At 41.2% G+C, this 15,337-nt stretch overlaps 1 protein-coding gene across 3 annotated transcripts in view; it reads right to left on the reverse strand.

Annotated features, from left to right (window-relative positions):
- Positions 1-145: 145 nt before the first annotated feature.
- The window catches only part of FAM47E (family with sequence similarity 47 member E), a 30,611-nt gene continuing 15,419 nt past the window's right edge, over positions 146-15,337 (reverse strand). For 2 of the 3 annotated variants that reach the window (XM_046655933.1, XM_046655932.1), the window contains exons 5-9: positions 13,726-13,926; positions 10,114-10,269; positions 6,680-6,757; positions 4,447-4,483; positions 146-265 (exon numbers count right to left, since the gene is read on the reverse strand). In XM_046655933.1, the coding sequence (XP_046511889.1) occupies positions 156-265; positions 4,447-4,483; positions 6,680-6,757; positions 10,114-10,269; positions 13,726-13,926 (582 nt within the window). In that variant the 3' untranslated portion in view covers positions 146-155. The remainder of the gene's footprint in view (positions 266-4,446; positions 4,484-6,679; positions 6,758-10,113; positions 10,270-13,725; positions 13,927-15,337) is intronic. The other variant, XM_046655935.1, reaches the window with a different exon arrangement.

The raw sequence follows: 15,337 nt of genomic DNA on the forward strand, positions 1-15,337 counted from the left end.
TTCATTTTTATGGGTCGGGAATTCAGAAGCAACTTCGCTGGGTGGTTCTGGCTCAGGATCTCTTCTCTGGTTGCAGTCAGGATGTCAGCAGGGGTTGCAGTCTCATCTGAAGGCTTAAAAGGGGCTGGAGGATCCTCTTCCAAGATGACTTATTCTCAGGGCTGTTTGCAGAAGACTTCAGTTCCATACCACGTGGACCTTTCCACAGGCAGCTTGAGTGTCCTCACAACATGGCAGCTAGTCTCTCCCAGAGAAAATGATCCAACTGAGAACAAGGAGGAAGCCATGATGTCTTTTATGATTTAGTGTCAGAAATCGTACCTCATCACTTCTCCCACATTCTGTTCCTTAAAATCAAGTCTAGGTACTGCCCACACTGAAGGGGAAAGGGTTAGATACCACATTCTGAAGAGAGGAGTATCAAATAATTTGTGGACATTTTTTTAAACCAACACAGACTCCCAAAATCAGGGACTCTTTGGAATTTTCTAAAGGTATCTCATGTCTTGCAGGTATTGGACTGAGAAAGAAAGAGAAAACAAACAAATGAACAAAAACCCTGTTATTTGCTGAATTTAAATCTCATTTGAATGCGCAGCTTTGCCAGATCTCTTATGTGAAGATGGAGCATTGACCAGGAAAAATTGAGACCCTGATTGCTGGAATGTGAACATAAGGGAAGATGCAGATGGCTTCAAGTTCCCTAAACTCCCAACCCTATGGAAATACCCTCCTGCTGCAGGGAGTATAACTGGCTGGTTATAATTGACCCAGCTGTGTCCCCCTGGATCTTCCCCCCTCACACTGAGGCCATACTCTCTTAGGCTGCTCCCAGCCAATGACTGACCACACAGAAGTACCAAGCAGGCCCAATCTGGCAAGATGCAACTCCTCCTCTTGGCAACTTTGACTTGAGGACTCCCCATTGGCCTGGCCAAACCTTTATTTGAATTGTGCTGCAGTTCAAGTTTCTTCTACCCAATCCTCCTTCCTTCCCTCTCTCCTTCCACAGGGATCACACATGCTCGTAATCTAAAGGCTCTCCCTATGTTCTTCTCTTCCCTCCCCCAGTAAATCTCTTGAACATCTAATCCCGTTTCACCATCTGCTCCTTGGCACACCCAAACTAATGCAGCCTTCCTTGTCAGAGAAATTCTCCCTGCTCCCCTGTGTGAGGAGGCTTTTCCCATCTTGCATGAAGACTCTGTAACAACTTTCGTGGAAATGACCTGGCAGGACGTTGGGGTAGCCAATTCTCTTCATTCTTCCTCACTAATATCCCTCATTGCCATGAATCCTACCATCAATAATGTGCTAGAGACAGTTTGTAACAGCTCACAAAAGCCAATTTTTAGATTTTCAGGAATTTAGTGAGCTGGTTGGCAAACACAGTCATTATTAAAACTTAAATATACTTACAGTTCAATAAACTATATTAAAACAAAAGGTAATAAAAACGAAAACTTATCACTTCCTAGTTATTAACAACTTTTTATTAGTTCTATGCTCTTGAGCTTATTTACATCTATTCTGTCTGGGTGCTGGAAATAATGTATAATGGTGTACTAGTTGCAGTTCTCTTTGAATTTTGGAGGCCGGATTTAGATGTGCTGTTTCAGCTCATTTCTTCAGCAATCTGAGAAGTTGCCAGCTTAGAGTGCAGCTTGAAGCAGGAGAAGGCTTTTAGCTGGTCAGGGAAACTCTGCCATCTGATCCAGTGAATCCAACATGCTTGAAGCACCTGTGACAGACCGGGCTGCTGAATGGAGCTCTGGCACATCCAGACGGGCGAATCAGGGCCCCCAGGGTTTTGCAGCCAAGCCATGAACTCTGTGGCATAAAACTCTTCTCTTTTTGAGAAAGCAGTCTTGGTTTGTTGCTTGGCACTGGTAAATACAGCAGCCTGATCATGAGACGTGAGGTAACTAAGCGACGGCTGCCCTTCGTGAACTGGAGGTTATTTGATCCACCAAACCATAAAGTGAGCTGACATCGAGTGTGTGTGCACAATGTGCCGGGCTCTGTTCTAAGGACTTTACTTGTAACATTTCCTTCAATCCTCACCGCAACGCTGGGAGAATTGTTATTATTGCTGTTATCCCTACTTTAGAAGAGAAAACTGAAGCAGACAGGCAATAAGCAATTTGCCTCATATCTTATAACTCGTAAGAAGCAGAGCTTGGTTTGAATCCAGGCCCTCTGGCTCCAAAGTCCACATGTTTAATTAGCAAGTTATTTTGCTTCTCATGATCAAGTGGAAGTTTTCTATATAACTGGACTTGAGCAGACATTGAAGTCACAACAAATTGCACGGTGTGCCCACTCCTACCAACTACCGTTCTGCCTCAGCCTGTCCATCTGACCTAGAGTTATTCTCTAAGTCCAGGTGATTGAAGAGACAACCTGCACAATATGATGGCACCAGCCACAAGTGGACTGCCACAGCACTATAGCCCAACTCCAGGGGGGCCCTGAAAATCAATAGGAAGGAGAATTTTCCAGTAGGCAGAATTTTAAGCATTGTACCCTGTAGCCCACTTTGTCTGAAAGGAAAAACGGTCTGAGGTGCATCTGTCACCAATTAATGGTCAGTAGCTGATGGTTTAGCTGAGCAGCCAGAGACCTGGAAGGATCAAGAACGCAGGGCTGGTGACAAGGATGTATGGGAGAAGAGACATACAGGGGATCTCTCAGAATGAATCCAGAGCATGAGGCTATTTCCTTCTTTGGGAATACCCACCAAAGGGCCTCTGCTGTAGAAGAAGCGCTCAATAGTCAGATGAAGAGGCTGACCTGTCCTCTGCATGTCGCCTACTCTTTGTCCAGGCTCTCCCATGTTGCACGGTGATCTCATGAACAAAGTGGGCATGGAAGCAAAAATGCGGGCTATGCGCGGGTTCAGCAACTTGGGGCTACCCTCACCAAGGCTGATCTGGCTACTGCTTCTGCTGAATATTTAGTTGTCCAGCAATAAAACCAAACTTGAGTCCCTGATATGAATTAGGCTTGAATGTAACAAAGCCAGGACCAATGCGGCCAGGGAAAGAAATGGATTCTCTCCAGACCATCACTGCTAACACCACCAGCTGCTCAGCACCTAAATGTCAGAACCCTGGAACTGAGTGCCAAAATCCTGCCCCAGCTTTCCTAGTAGAACTGAATGCCTCCTTCTCTGGGTTTGCAGGAGGAGCAGCTCTCCTTTTGTGGCTGCCATGGTCTACCAAACACGTGGGCATGCGTGATGAATTGAAACATCAAGGGAGTCTGGGGAAAGTCGCCTTAGTGGAATAGCAACTTATTCTGGACTTGGATTTGCTTTCCTGCTTAACAAACGTCTGCCTACACCAACTTTCATAGACTTATTGAATGCTTATTCTACACCGGGTATTCCACCCAACGCTGGTTCTCACTAAGAAACTGATTATAAGGAGCGGGCTGACACTATAGGGTTCACTGCTTCTATTATGTCCTCCATCACCCTAAAGTGTCTGGCCTCATAGAGGGTATAGTAAAAACTCATTTATAGCACCAATTGCAATGTAGTCAGTCCAGCACACGATTATTGAGATAGGATCATGACAGACCCACAGGACAAAAGGTCATCACCCAAAGATTTTGTATTTGAAAACAAATCCACTAACTGACAAATCTTTGGGACCCATATCCTATTAATAAATTCATTTTTGATTAAATTATTCAGCTTGGGTTTCATAGAGAAATATCTAGAAGGATACATTCCACAGTGAAGAGTGGTTATAGGGGATTCTCTAGGAATTACTTGTATTTTCCACACTCTTTTTTAGTCTATATGTTCTGATTTTTCTGACTATTAACATTTTTAATAAAAAAAAATTTTAAAAACTAATTAAAAAATATGTCAATTTGAGTTTCCATTAAATTTCTAATCTATGATCTTATGTTATGGGTACACATTTATTACAAAGACTAACGTGCCTAAAAAAGAAAAGAAAACCTCAGGAGGCTTAATTCAAAATGAAAGAAAACTATAGTCTAAAGAAAGAGTAAAGGAGGTATTCACTCAAAACCAGGGAAAATAATACTTTGGGAAAATGCAAAAGAGTAATTCTGCTTTTATTTATGGTTTTATTTATTTTTTACACATGGCTGATATAGCTATGAAATGCTGACAATGCTACAAAGGTGTGAGAAATTATATGTGAATATTGATCTCATAGTTGATAAAATATATAAAATATTGATTAACTGAAGCAGAAGGCCATTGTGAAATGTTTGTAAGTATTAAGTATCAAATTTATGGATGTTGCCAAGTCAAAGTTGTACATCCATGGTGGGACACTCATTGTAAATTTTGTTTAATGTTTAATGAGAGAAATAGCCAAGTATATAGTAAACAAAATCTGTCTAATTATCTTCCCAAGATTCTTCTATGCTTGAGTTATTTTATAGAAGTCTTATTACACTCACATTTACATTTCTTCTTGATATATATCTTCTCAAGGAACTAAAAAAAAAAAAAAGATGAGAGAATCTTCAATAGATTGCAAAGAAAAACTGTGCAGTCCTGCCCACAACCACTGCCACACCCAAATTCACAATCTCACACTCTGACATGTGTCCTTCTGGTACTCAAAATCTCATGTTGATAATTAAACCATGATAGGTGTTGGATTTTGGAAGGTAGTTGCGCAGCATCAAAAACAGCTAGATCTAATTCACACTTGTTCTGTGCCCAAGTCCAGCCCAGCCCGGCTCAGCACAGCCTTGGACTGCTCATCCTGCTATTAAAGGCCTGGGGCCCATCTGTGCAGCAGACAGAATGAAGCTGTGGGTGATGCATACGGTAGATAACCCAGCAGCAGATCCTGGAATGTGTACATAAGTATGTATGCTCATGTAACATATAGGAATGCGTATATACACAGTGTACACAGACATTATGGGAGTAAAAAGAGAATGAATGTTCACACATAAATTTAAATAAGTAATGACTATATATATGCATATATGTATACAGTGTGTGTGTGCATATATATATGTGTGTATATATATATATATATTTCATTTACTATAATAGATTCCCTCCTATCTTTTAGTTGAAATCTTATTGATAAAATAGAGGATATAGGATGTAAGAATAAAGAGAGAAAATATCCCAGGGTTCTGAGTGACAGGTATTCATTCTCAGAGGACTCAGCTGTAGCCAAGGGCATCATTCTCTTTAGTTAATGCAGCTAAAAGAGTACAGCCAGTGTCAGGCACGCTTCCTTTTGCCCAAAATTGAACTAAGTCTTCATCAACAGAATGAATTAAACCAACAGGAGACAAATCAAAATAAAAAAAAAATAGAACTATAAGTCATTATAACATCAAGAGCAAATAAGGATTACATATATATATCTCTCTTTGGCAAGAGTAATATCTATGTATATATATACACACACACACATTTATATATACACATATATCACATTATTATATTTATACTTAAGTATATTGACATATATAATCATATATACAACTACACAGTCATATAAAAATATATAAGCATATTTTGTATATTATGCATATAAATATACTTATGTGACCCTTACATACAGATTGGGTAGTTACAAGTACATAAATGTGTATAGTATATTAAATATATCTAGCAGACCCACTATTGATGCTCAAAGCTAAAGGAGGAATTTCCTCCCAGTTCTGGAATGGAGTCTTCAGGCCCATCTCTCCCTCATACTCCAGACTTCCCCTCAAATTGCCTGATTTAACTCGGAAAGCAGTCTGGATCTGAGCTTGGTCAATAAATTTATTTGCCATCAAGTATAAGCTATTGCTAGTTCCGTCACTCTTGGGGAAAAAAACCCCAGTATCACACTTCCAGGAACTTTAACCATCTTAGCTGCATGGCCTCCTAAAGACTCCGAGGGATGTGCGCACAGACGACTCTGGACAAACGCAAGACTTATTAGCTACAACTTTGGCCCCGTGCCCAGCTGGCTTCCTGCCATGGTGACAGGGCTGGTCTGGGCGCAGAACTTCCTTCTAAACCGTCCACTCTGCCAACCTCCACCCCACCCTTATTTGTCATGGTCTTCCCAGGGGGCCGCTCCATGTGGGAGGCAGCTGGGGCCAACTTTACAGGTTAAAGGAGGTGAAACTAGAAGGGAGAAAAGAGACAGTGAGAAGAAGACAGAAGACACTGGTGGGCCCCTCAGGAAGTGAACTTTTGCCCTAGTCTGTGTCCGCATAAGACCGACCCCATAGTACAGGGATAACACTGTGAATCCCAACTCCATTTTGTTCTGACCCCAGCCACCGCTCTTTGTCCTTAGCTGTGGAAGTAAAGGAGACTTAAATACGTCCCAGAGAATCTGGAGGGTTTTAGTAGCAGCCAGAGTTCGCAGGCACATACCCTGCACGTAGATCCCTTCACTTTGGTCCCTTTAAGGCCAAACCCAAGGCAGATGAGTCAGCAGCAAGGCGGCTCCTCTGACACAGCAGAAACCAAATAGGCAGAACAGCAACAGCAAAATGCCCGTATCCTGTCTCTGGGCCCCTCTCTGGGGAAAAGCACGCCCTTCCTTCCAGGGGCCTGAGTCCTGGGGTAAGAGAAGTATTTTGATTTTGTCAGGGTGCTGACCCCTTCCATCAACAACTGTGAGCCCCTCAGCAGGTCTTTCTGAAATGACCCCGTACTCACACTCGGCATCTTGTAGCCCCTGCTTAGAATGAAATCCTTAAAGGCAACTGTTCCAGGAAGGTCTGCAAGTAACTCCTCCTACAAGAGGGTCCACATTTTAAAAAACCAGCCAGCAACCAGAAGCTGGATTTCATACTTGTCCTCATTAAAAGCATTTGGCTCTTTATAAAGTACCTCATTTTAAACCACTTCCTTCTCATCTGGGAATATGATAGGTAACATTCACAAGTTGATGAATATAAAACCTTTCAAAAGATGTCCAATCTCTCTCCTTTCCCTATCCTTTCTCTTACCCTTGTGTTAAGGATAAGCAACACATTTTACCAATTAGATAATTATCGAGCTAGCATGTCTGGAATCTAACTTATTTAGGACTAACAATTATGATACTGTGATTTATAATAAGAAATATATGTTTGGTCTTCTTCCAGTTCCTGGCACAGAGCTCCTAAAACCCTTGGAATTTCCTAAGGATAAGAGCCACAAAGGTGAAAGGAGAGTCTATTGTTATTTATAACATACCCCTTCCAACCACACTGGAGATAATGTTAATGAGGTGAGTTTTGGAGAGTCCCTAGACAGCCACAAATGAGGGTGATTGCCCAAAGAACCATCCATGTGATTAGCGGGTTGGCACTTTCAGCTCTGCCCCCCAGCCTCCAGGCAGGAGACAGGAGCTGGAGGTTGAGCTAATCACCAAGGGCCAATGATTTAATCTATCATGCCTACATAATAAGGCCTCTCTAAAAACGGGGTTGGGGTTCAGAGAGCTTCCAGTTGGTGAACATGTGGAGGTGCTGGGAGGGTGGTGCCTGGAGAAGGCATGGAAGCTCCGAACACCTACCCACACACCTTGCCTTGTGCATCTCTTCCCTCTGGCTGTTCCTGAGTGTATCCTTTTATAACAACCTGGTGATCTGGTAAGTAAGCTGTTCTTCTGAGTTCTGTGAGCTGTCCTAGCAGATGATCCAACCGGAGGAGGAGGTTGAGAGAACCCCCGATTTATAGTTAGTCTTTCAGGAGCACAGGTGACAACCTGGACTTGGAATTGGCATCTGAAGTGGGGACAGTCTTGTGGGACTGAGCTCTTACCCTGTGGGATCTGGCAATATCTCCAGGTAGATAGTGTCAAAATTGAGTTAAATTGTAGCACACTCAGCTAGTGTCAGGAGAATCAGAGAACTGCTTGGTGGGAGGAAAAAACCCTGACCCATCTGGTGACCAGAATTGAGAGTGGTAAAGGAAGAAACAGGAGTGTTTTTCCTACTCAATAATATATTTGCAATTTTTAGATCTTAACTCCAAAGGGCATGATAATCAAAAAGATTTAACGCAGTCCCAATATCTTCGGGGTATTCATGCATTTGTTTGGTTTTTTCTTTCATTTATTTGAATTAAAAAATTGGATGTATAAGTTTATATAATTGTAATTCAGTTCTTTTAAGACCATCTCACCTTCCAAACAAACTCAATCAAGAAAGTCAAAACTCATGTGTTCCCAGCAAGACAGCCATGTCCTCATAGTGACTGCCCCTTACCAGCACACCATGGCGCCTGTGTCCTGAGAATTGGCGTGCCATAGCCAAGTGGCATCCCCTAAAGTGCACAGGGCAAATCAATATTCAATATTTATAAAACAATTATATTGTGTTGAATCCTTCTTGTGTCTAAACTGCCTAATAAACAATCTTTTACTGTAATAGTTATATCAACCATATTTCCAAAATTTAAATACCACTTCTTTTTCATAAGCTGACTGTAGCCATTTGGGCAAAAATCTCAACTAACTTTCACCATCAAAATGAAATATTTTTGTAAAATGCTTTGTCTTTAAGAATTATTCTTTAAGGATATATTTCTAAAAAAAATTCTAGATACATTAAAACAAACATTTTGGAGCCGGCAGTGTAGTGGTTGGGTTTACCTGTTCCACATTGGTGGCCTGGGGTTTGCAGGTTTGGATCCTGGGTAAGGACCTGGCAGCGCTTGTCAAGCTATGCTGTGGCAGCATCCCACATAAAATAGAGGAAGATTGGCACAGCTGTTAGCTCAGCGACAATCTTCCTCATGCAAAAAGAGGAAGATTGGTAACAGATGTTAGCTCAGCAACAATCTTCCTCACACACAAAAAAATTGTGTAACTATTTTTGTTATTAAATATTTAATTCATTGAGAATGTTGTATTTTTTAAAATGCAACTGGAATAGTTTCTTATGTATTAAATTCACATAAATTTAGATAGGCAGCCCCTAAAACTATACACCAAGAAATTCTGCTGAGTATTATTGACATTATTTTGAGGCTTATATATAGGCATCTTGTGCTCACAAATTTGTGTCATGTCTCACATCTGAAAATAAGAATTTCATACCCGGTACTAGAATAGATAAAAATGACCATCATTTCTATCTCAGTTTTCCAGTCTAAAGGAGGCAATTAATGAGTGATTTCTGAGTGAATGAGTAGACACATTTGTAAAGCATTTTATTTTTTTTTGTTTTCTTTTGTTTTTGCTGAGGAAGATTCATCCTGAGCTAACATCTGTTGCCAATCTTCCTCTTTTTTTCTTTTTCACGTGAGCTGCTGCCTACAGACAAGTGGTGTAGGTCTGTGCCTGGAAATAAAACCCAGGCCACCGAAGCAGAGCGTGCTGAACTTAACCACTGAGCCACCCGGGCTGGCCCTGCATTTTACATTTTTGAAGTATTTTGATGTCGTTATCTGGGAGAAGTTTGGGATCTGTTGAAAAAGAGAAGAGGCCCACAGATATTCTCTTCAGAGTCCTGTGTAAGTGTTAGGTCAATATTTCCAAATTTCCGGGACTACCATGAGTATCTTCTCTTCATTGGGTACTGGTACACAAGAGGTGGGCAAGCACAGAGTTTATTTGCAGTGAAATTAGAGCACACCCTTGTTGTGCATGTTTGTTGCTTTGTGATATCAAACAGTGCTTAACCTTTGCCCCTTTCCTCTCAGATAGATCCTACAACTCTGCTAACTGCATAAAAGAAGTTTCCTGATTGCACTTTTGAATTCTTTAACATTCATCCATTGCTGATAAAAAGCAAGCCTCACATATAGTAACTCAGGGAGAACCCGTGACATGATATCCATTCTGTACTGAGGTGGTCCTACCAGGTTACACCAGCCTTTGAACAATTTATCCATGGAATCAAGAATGGCAAGAGGACAAGGAATGGTTGCCCCAGCTTTAGAGACATTGTGCCCACCATGAAGCCAGGAAATTTCAAGTCTTGCTTATTACACATTCCCCCTATAATGACCTGGCTTTCTCATTGCTGAATTTTATATGCAAGCTGTAAGACTTCTGGAAGCCTCTGTATTACCCCAGAGACTCTGGCTTCAATCCGAAGTGGCAGCTGCACTGTGATAATGTTTAGTTCAGATGATCAAATCTCAGCATACACACATACCTGTTCCTGCAGCTCCTTTTTAAAATTCTCATCTTGACCTTTATGTGAGACCTTGGGGTCAACCAAAGGTTCATCTGCTCTTTGCTTTTTCCACAACTTGGTGTTCAGATACCATGCTCCATACCTCATCTTCACCCTTTTTGGTTTATAGGGATTCTATAGAAAGTAACATAATTCACAATTTTATTAGTTTTTTTTTTTTTTTGGTTTGTCATTTCAATAAATCTAAGATTTAGCTTATGGAAGTAGTATCATTTATTTTTAATTTATCATTAACCCTTGCCAAAGTATTTTTTAAAGATTTTTTATTTTTTTCCTTTTTCTCCCCAAAGCCCCCTGGTACATAGTTGTATATTCTTCGTTGTGGGTCCTTCTAGTTGTGGCATGTGGGACGCTGCCTCAGCGTGGCTTGATGAGCAGTGCCATGTCTGCGCCCAGGATTCGAACCAAGGAAACACTGGGCTGCCTGCAGCGGAGCGCGCGGACTTAACCACTCGGCCACGGGGCCAGCCCCCCTTGCCAAAGTATTTTATGAAGTTTCAGTATGCTTTGATTTACAAAGGTAACAGGAAAGTTCATGATTGAAAAAATAATGCGGTGGTTGAGCATGGCCGTAAGCTTTAGACAAAGCTAGGTTCACATCTAGGCTCCCCAACTTAGTAGCCATGAGTCCATGTCCATATTCAAGTTACTTAAATTCTTCATCTGTACAATGGAGATAATAGTACCCATCCCATAGGGTTGTTGGGAAGATTAAAAGGGAAAATTACATGAAGCAGCTAGAATTCATGTAAAAATCACACATTTCACCAAAGGGTAATGATCTCAAACAATACTCAGTCAACCAAATAAGAAGCTATCAGCTTTACCATGAGCCCAGTGCTGTGCTCAGCCTTGTAAATACCACACTACTTCTGATCAAAATGCTATTCAGGGGCCAGCCCGGTGGCTCAGCGGTTAAGTTCACAAGAGTTTGCAAGACACTGGACATCAAAACCCCACAACTGCCCGAGCTCACGGCCTTGAGAGAGTTTCCAGGCCACAGCGCAGGGAGGAGCCCAGGAGGAGCCCAGTGGACTCTGAGTTGAGGAGACAGAATCGTGAGTCCAGGAAGACGAAAGCAGCTACGGTTTGCAGCACAGAGGAACAGAAAGGAGAGAGATGCACAGAGAGGGAACTGCAGAGATTTGCACAGTCTCTCTCTGAGCATGTGTGGGAAGAAATTGGCCGAGGTCCGGGAAAGGGATCAGAGGAAACAGTGCTTAGCACGCACACAGGGCCAGCGACAGCACCCACCCCCTCCTGGGAAACCTGAAGATTCACAGGACACTGGATAGAATATACAGAAGAGTCTTGCCTTAGTAGTGGGGAATTAGCCCTAGCCTGAACATTACTTTGGTCCTGCCCAACAGATCTTAAAAGCAAGATCCAAAAGGATCAAACGTTTCCAAGTAACGTTAACTACATCCCAGGACAAAACTTAAATTTATAGGAATCCAAAATTCACACAGTCTGGCATCTACTCAAAAATCACCAGGCAGACAGAGAGGCAAGAAAACACAATCCACAACAAGGAGATAAATCAGTTAATGGAAACTCACAAAGGACTGACACAGATGTTAGAATTAGCAGATGAGAACACCAAAACAGTTACAACTGTATTCCATATGTTCAAAAGATTAAGTAGAGACACGGAAAATATTTTTTTTAAAACCCTCGTCAAACTTCTTGAGATGAAAATTATAATGTGTGAGATGTATGATGCATGAGATGAAAAACACAGTGGATGGGATTAAGAGCAGATTAGACATTACAGAACAAAAGGTTAGAGAATTTAAAGACAGAGCAATAAAAACACAGAGAAAAGAGAATCAAAACACTGAACCAAGCAGTAGTGAGCTGTACCACAACTTCACGCAGCCTAATTACATGCAATTTAGAGTCCTGGGAGGGGGGTGAGAGACCTAAAAATATTTGAAGAAATAATGGTAAAAAAATTTCCAAATTTGATGAAAACTATAAACCCGTGGATCAAAGTGGCTCAGCAAGCCCCAAGCACAAAAAAATGAAGAAATAGATACCAAGCTGTGTAACACTCACACTACTCAAAACCGGTGACAAAGAGAAAAATCTTAAAAACAGCCAAGGGAAAAAACGTCCAGAAAAACAGAGATAAAGATAACTTATCTTGGATGATAGGGATAGGATGATAAGGATAAGATTTCTTCTCAGAAAAAACACAGCCAAGAGGATAGCGGAACAGTATCTTTAAAGTACTGAAAACAAACAAACAAAAAACATAGAATTCTATAGCCACAAAAATATCTTTAAAAAAGAAGGCAGAATAAGGCTATTTTCCGACACAGAAGCTGAAAGACTTCATCACCAGCAGCTCTACCCCAGAAGACCTGTTAAAGGAAGGCCTTCAGGCAGAAGGGAAATGACACCATGTGGAAATGTACCTGAACTTTTGCATAGTGACCCTCTGTCTGCCAGTCAAAAGTTCGACATTGGCAATAACCACCATGGTTTATGAGCAGTGCTTGTGCAATTATTTGTAAGTACAGGGAATTGGGCAATTTGATCAGCCCGGATTCAGGTCAAGCAGTGGTTCAGGCCTCAGCTGTGATGGACATAATTTGCCTGTACAGCATGATTTTGCATTTTACCCTTTAGAAAGGTGAGAGGAAAATGGAAAATTTAAAAGGCTGATATTAGTGATGCAACCCATAGTTTTCATAAACTTTATGCAAGAGAGTCAAGGATAGAAAATATCATGTATGTAAAAACAGGTCAGCTGATTGTGTTAAATTATAAAGGACAAAGTTAATATGTCCAAAATATTGGAAATAGAGTATCAAAGATTATGTGTAAAAGACAGAGGATGATTAGAGATAATATATTGTTTTTCACTTTCAGAGAGAAAGGAACTCTCTCCAGCCTCCAACTCTCCCTGAGGCACTTAAGTCTGTTGTTGGACTGACACGATTTGACTTGTGTTTATATATATCTGCAGTAACACATTGTGTAGCAAAGTACTTAGGGGCCCACAGGACTTCCCTTTGGAACATAGCTGTTTTTTCTCTTCTCTGTTTCCTCTTCTTCTGTAGTCACAGGAAATTGGTACTGGGAAACTGAGTAGATTTGTTAATGATCAGGCAAGCATGTGGTCAAGAATGATAGCTTGTGGTCAAAAAGACTCCCGTAAAAATTCAAGAATTCTTTGGACATAAAATAAACAGTGTTCACAATCACTAATTGCAGCAATTTACTCTTGCAATAATCAACATTCCTGTATATTTCCACTGACTGTTAAGATTTCAACACATAAAACACGTAAAGAGAATTTCAACACATGTATAAAACGCATAGAGAACAACGACTTTTCAGATATTAACAATAATGCTGAATGACATGCCTTGTTTGTAAAACTGACTTTGTTATATGTATTAAATATTCACTCATTTAACAAATATTTATTACACATCATAAAAAATTCAAGAACTCTACTGAAAAAGGCCAGTTCCCCCTGAATTAGCAGAATTCAAGAACATTTAAGCTTTTAATACAACTTAATTTTCCTTGATTTTCAGTCTTCTTTTTTGCAGTTACCTGAGGTTTCTGGAGTTTCTGCTCATAGCCTAGTTTCTGGAAAATGTGTGCCTCCTGCAGTTTGTCTAGCCCCACACTCTTCTTTAGCTCCAGGGGAACCCGGCTGAGTCTCATCGCGTGGAGCTCGTCGTAGCTGGGTTTGCTCTGATAGTCAACGTCAAACTGTCTCAGGACAAACTCTTCATCAATGTTCAAACTTCCCTGGAAGAATATCGCATTGCATGAGCAAGGTCAAACGGTGAAATGCTCTCTGCTTTCTTCTTTAAACTAAGGGAGGTACCCGACCATGGCTGGTGAAGAGGTAGTTTGGAGGAGAGGCAGGAAATGCTCAGTCAGCACTCACTGAAGACAAGAATATTTGGGGTCTGGAGGGCCTTGTCAGTGCATTAAGAGACAACTTAGGACCTGCAAGAAGCAGTGAGTTCCTGAGGGAAATAACGGGGCTGAGGAAAATTCAGTCTGTTTGACCATGAGAAGAAATTTTCACCTATTGAGGTATGTGGGGTTCCTATTCTGGTTTAAACCTAATTCAGCCTGAGCTAAAGAAGCCTGACTTGTAGACTGTCAAACATACACTGCACATTGGCTTTAACCACTAAAGTAAAGAATGTGCTGAACATCATCGGAAAGTAAAGAATGCACTGTTTGAAGATAAGCGTGCCTACTTCCTTTCCTACCCAACCAGCGTTGGTAACACCAGTATCGGCACCCCTGAGAAGTTCCCTTTCCCAGACGTCAGGGTCATGTTGACCTGCTAGTCTGCAACTGAATATCTCTTTGAAACTTCAATGAATTTGTATCCTGGGCATGTTTGATGTATGTTCTTTGTTCTAAAAATGTATAAAACTGTACTGAAAACCGTGCTTCTCCAGAACCCTTTCTTCCTTTGTGGAGACTGCCTTCCTGGGCTAGTCCTCAGCTTGGCTCAAGTAAATCTCACCTTCTCTCTCTTATCTTTAGAATGGTTGTTGGTTATTTGCATCAATAACCAAAAAGAAACTTTTCCAACACTTTTATAGCAGTGACATCCCTAGAGATATTTTCCAGACATGTCTAGAAATGTCAGTGTTTGTTCTGCCCATCGCCCCTTATAAAGGAAGCTGCCCCATTCAGGGCTCCTGCTAAAGAAGGTGGTTTTAGTCAGCCATGTTTTGTGCACAGAACAACCCCCTCTACTCCTTCCCTCAGCCACAGCTGATGGGAGTAGAGATGGGCACGTCAAGAGCAGCTAATCCATAGGCTGGCCATTGACCTAGGATGTGGCTAAAAGATAACTTAGACCTGAAGAGTAGCAGAATATGCCACCCCAAAATATGCCTCTGGCATAAGGATTATTTTGAGAAACAGACTAAATCATTAAGAAACTCTTATCAACGGAGAAGGAACTGATTTAAATCCACATAACAAATGGTACTCTTGTTTACCTACCTTTCCTGGTCACCTCCCCATAACTGGCTCCCCCCACCCTTCTCTCTTTTGTCTTTGGCTGAAGATGGTATTTAAGCCTAAATTTTAAGTCACCTTAGAGAGTTCCTCATTTTTTCCTGGGCATCTCCCACACATACACGAGGTATACATGTTAATAAAGTTCTGTTTGTTTTTCTCTTGTTAA

The sequence above is a fragment of the Equus quagga genome, chromosome 3, assembly GCF_021613505.1.
Source record: "Equus quagga isolate Etosha38 chromosome 3, UCLA_HA_Equagga_1.0, whole genome shotgun sequence".
NCBI lineage: Eukaryota > Metazoa > Chordata > Mammalia > Perissodactyla > Equidae > Equus > Equus quagga.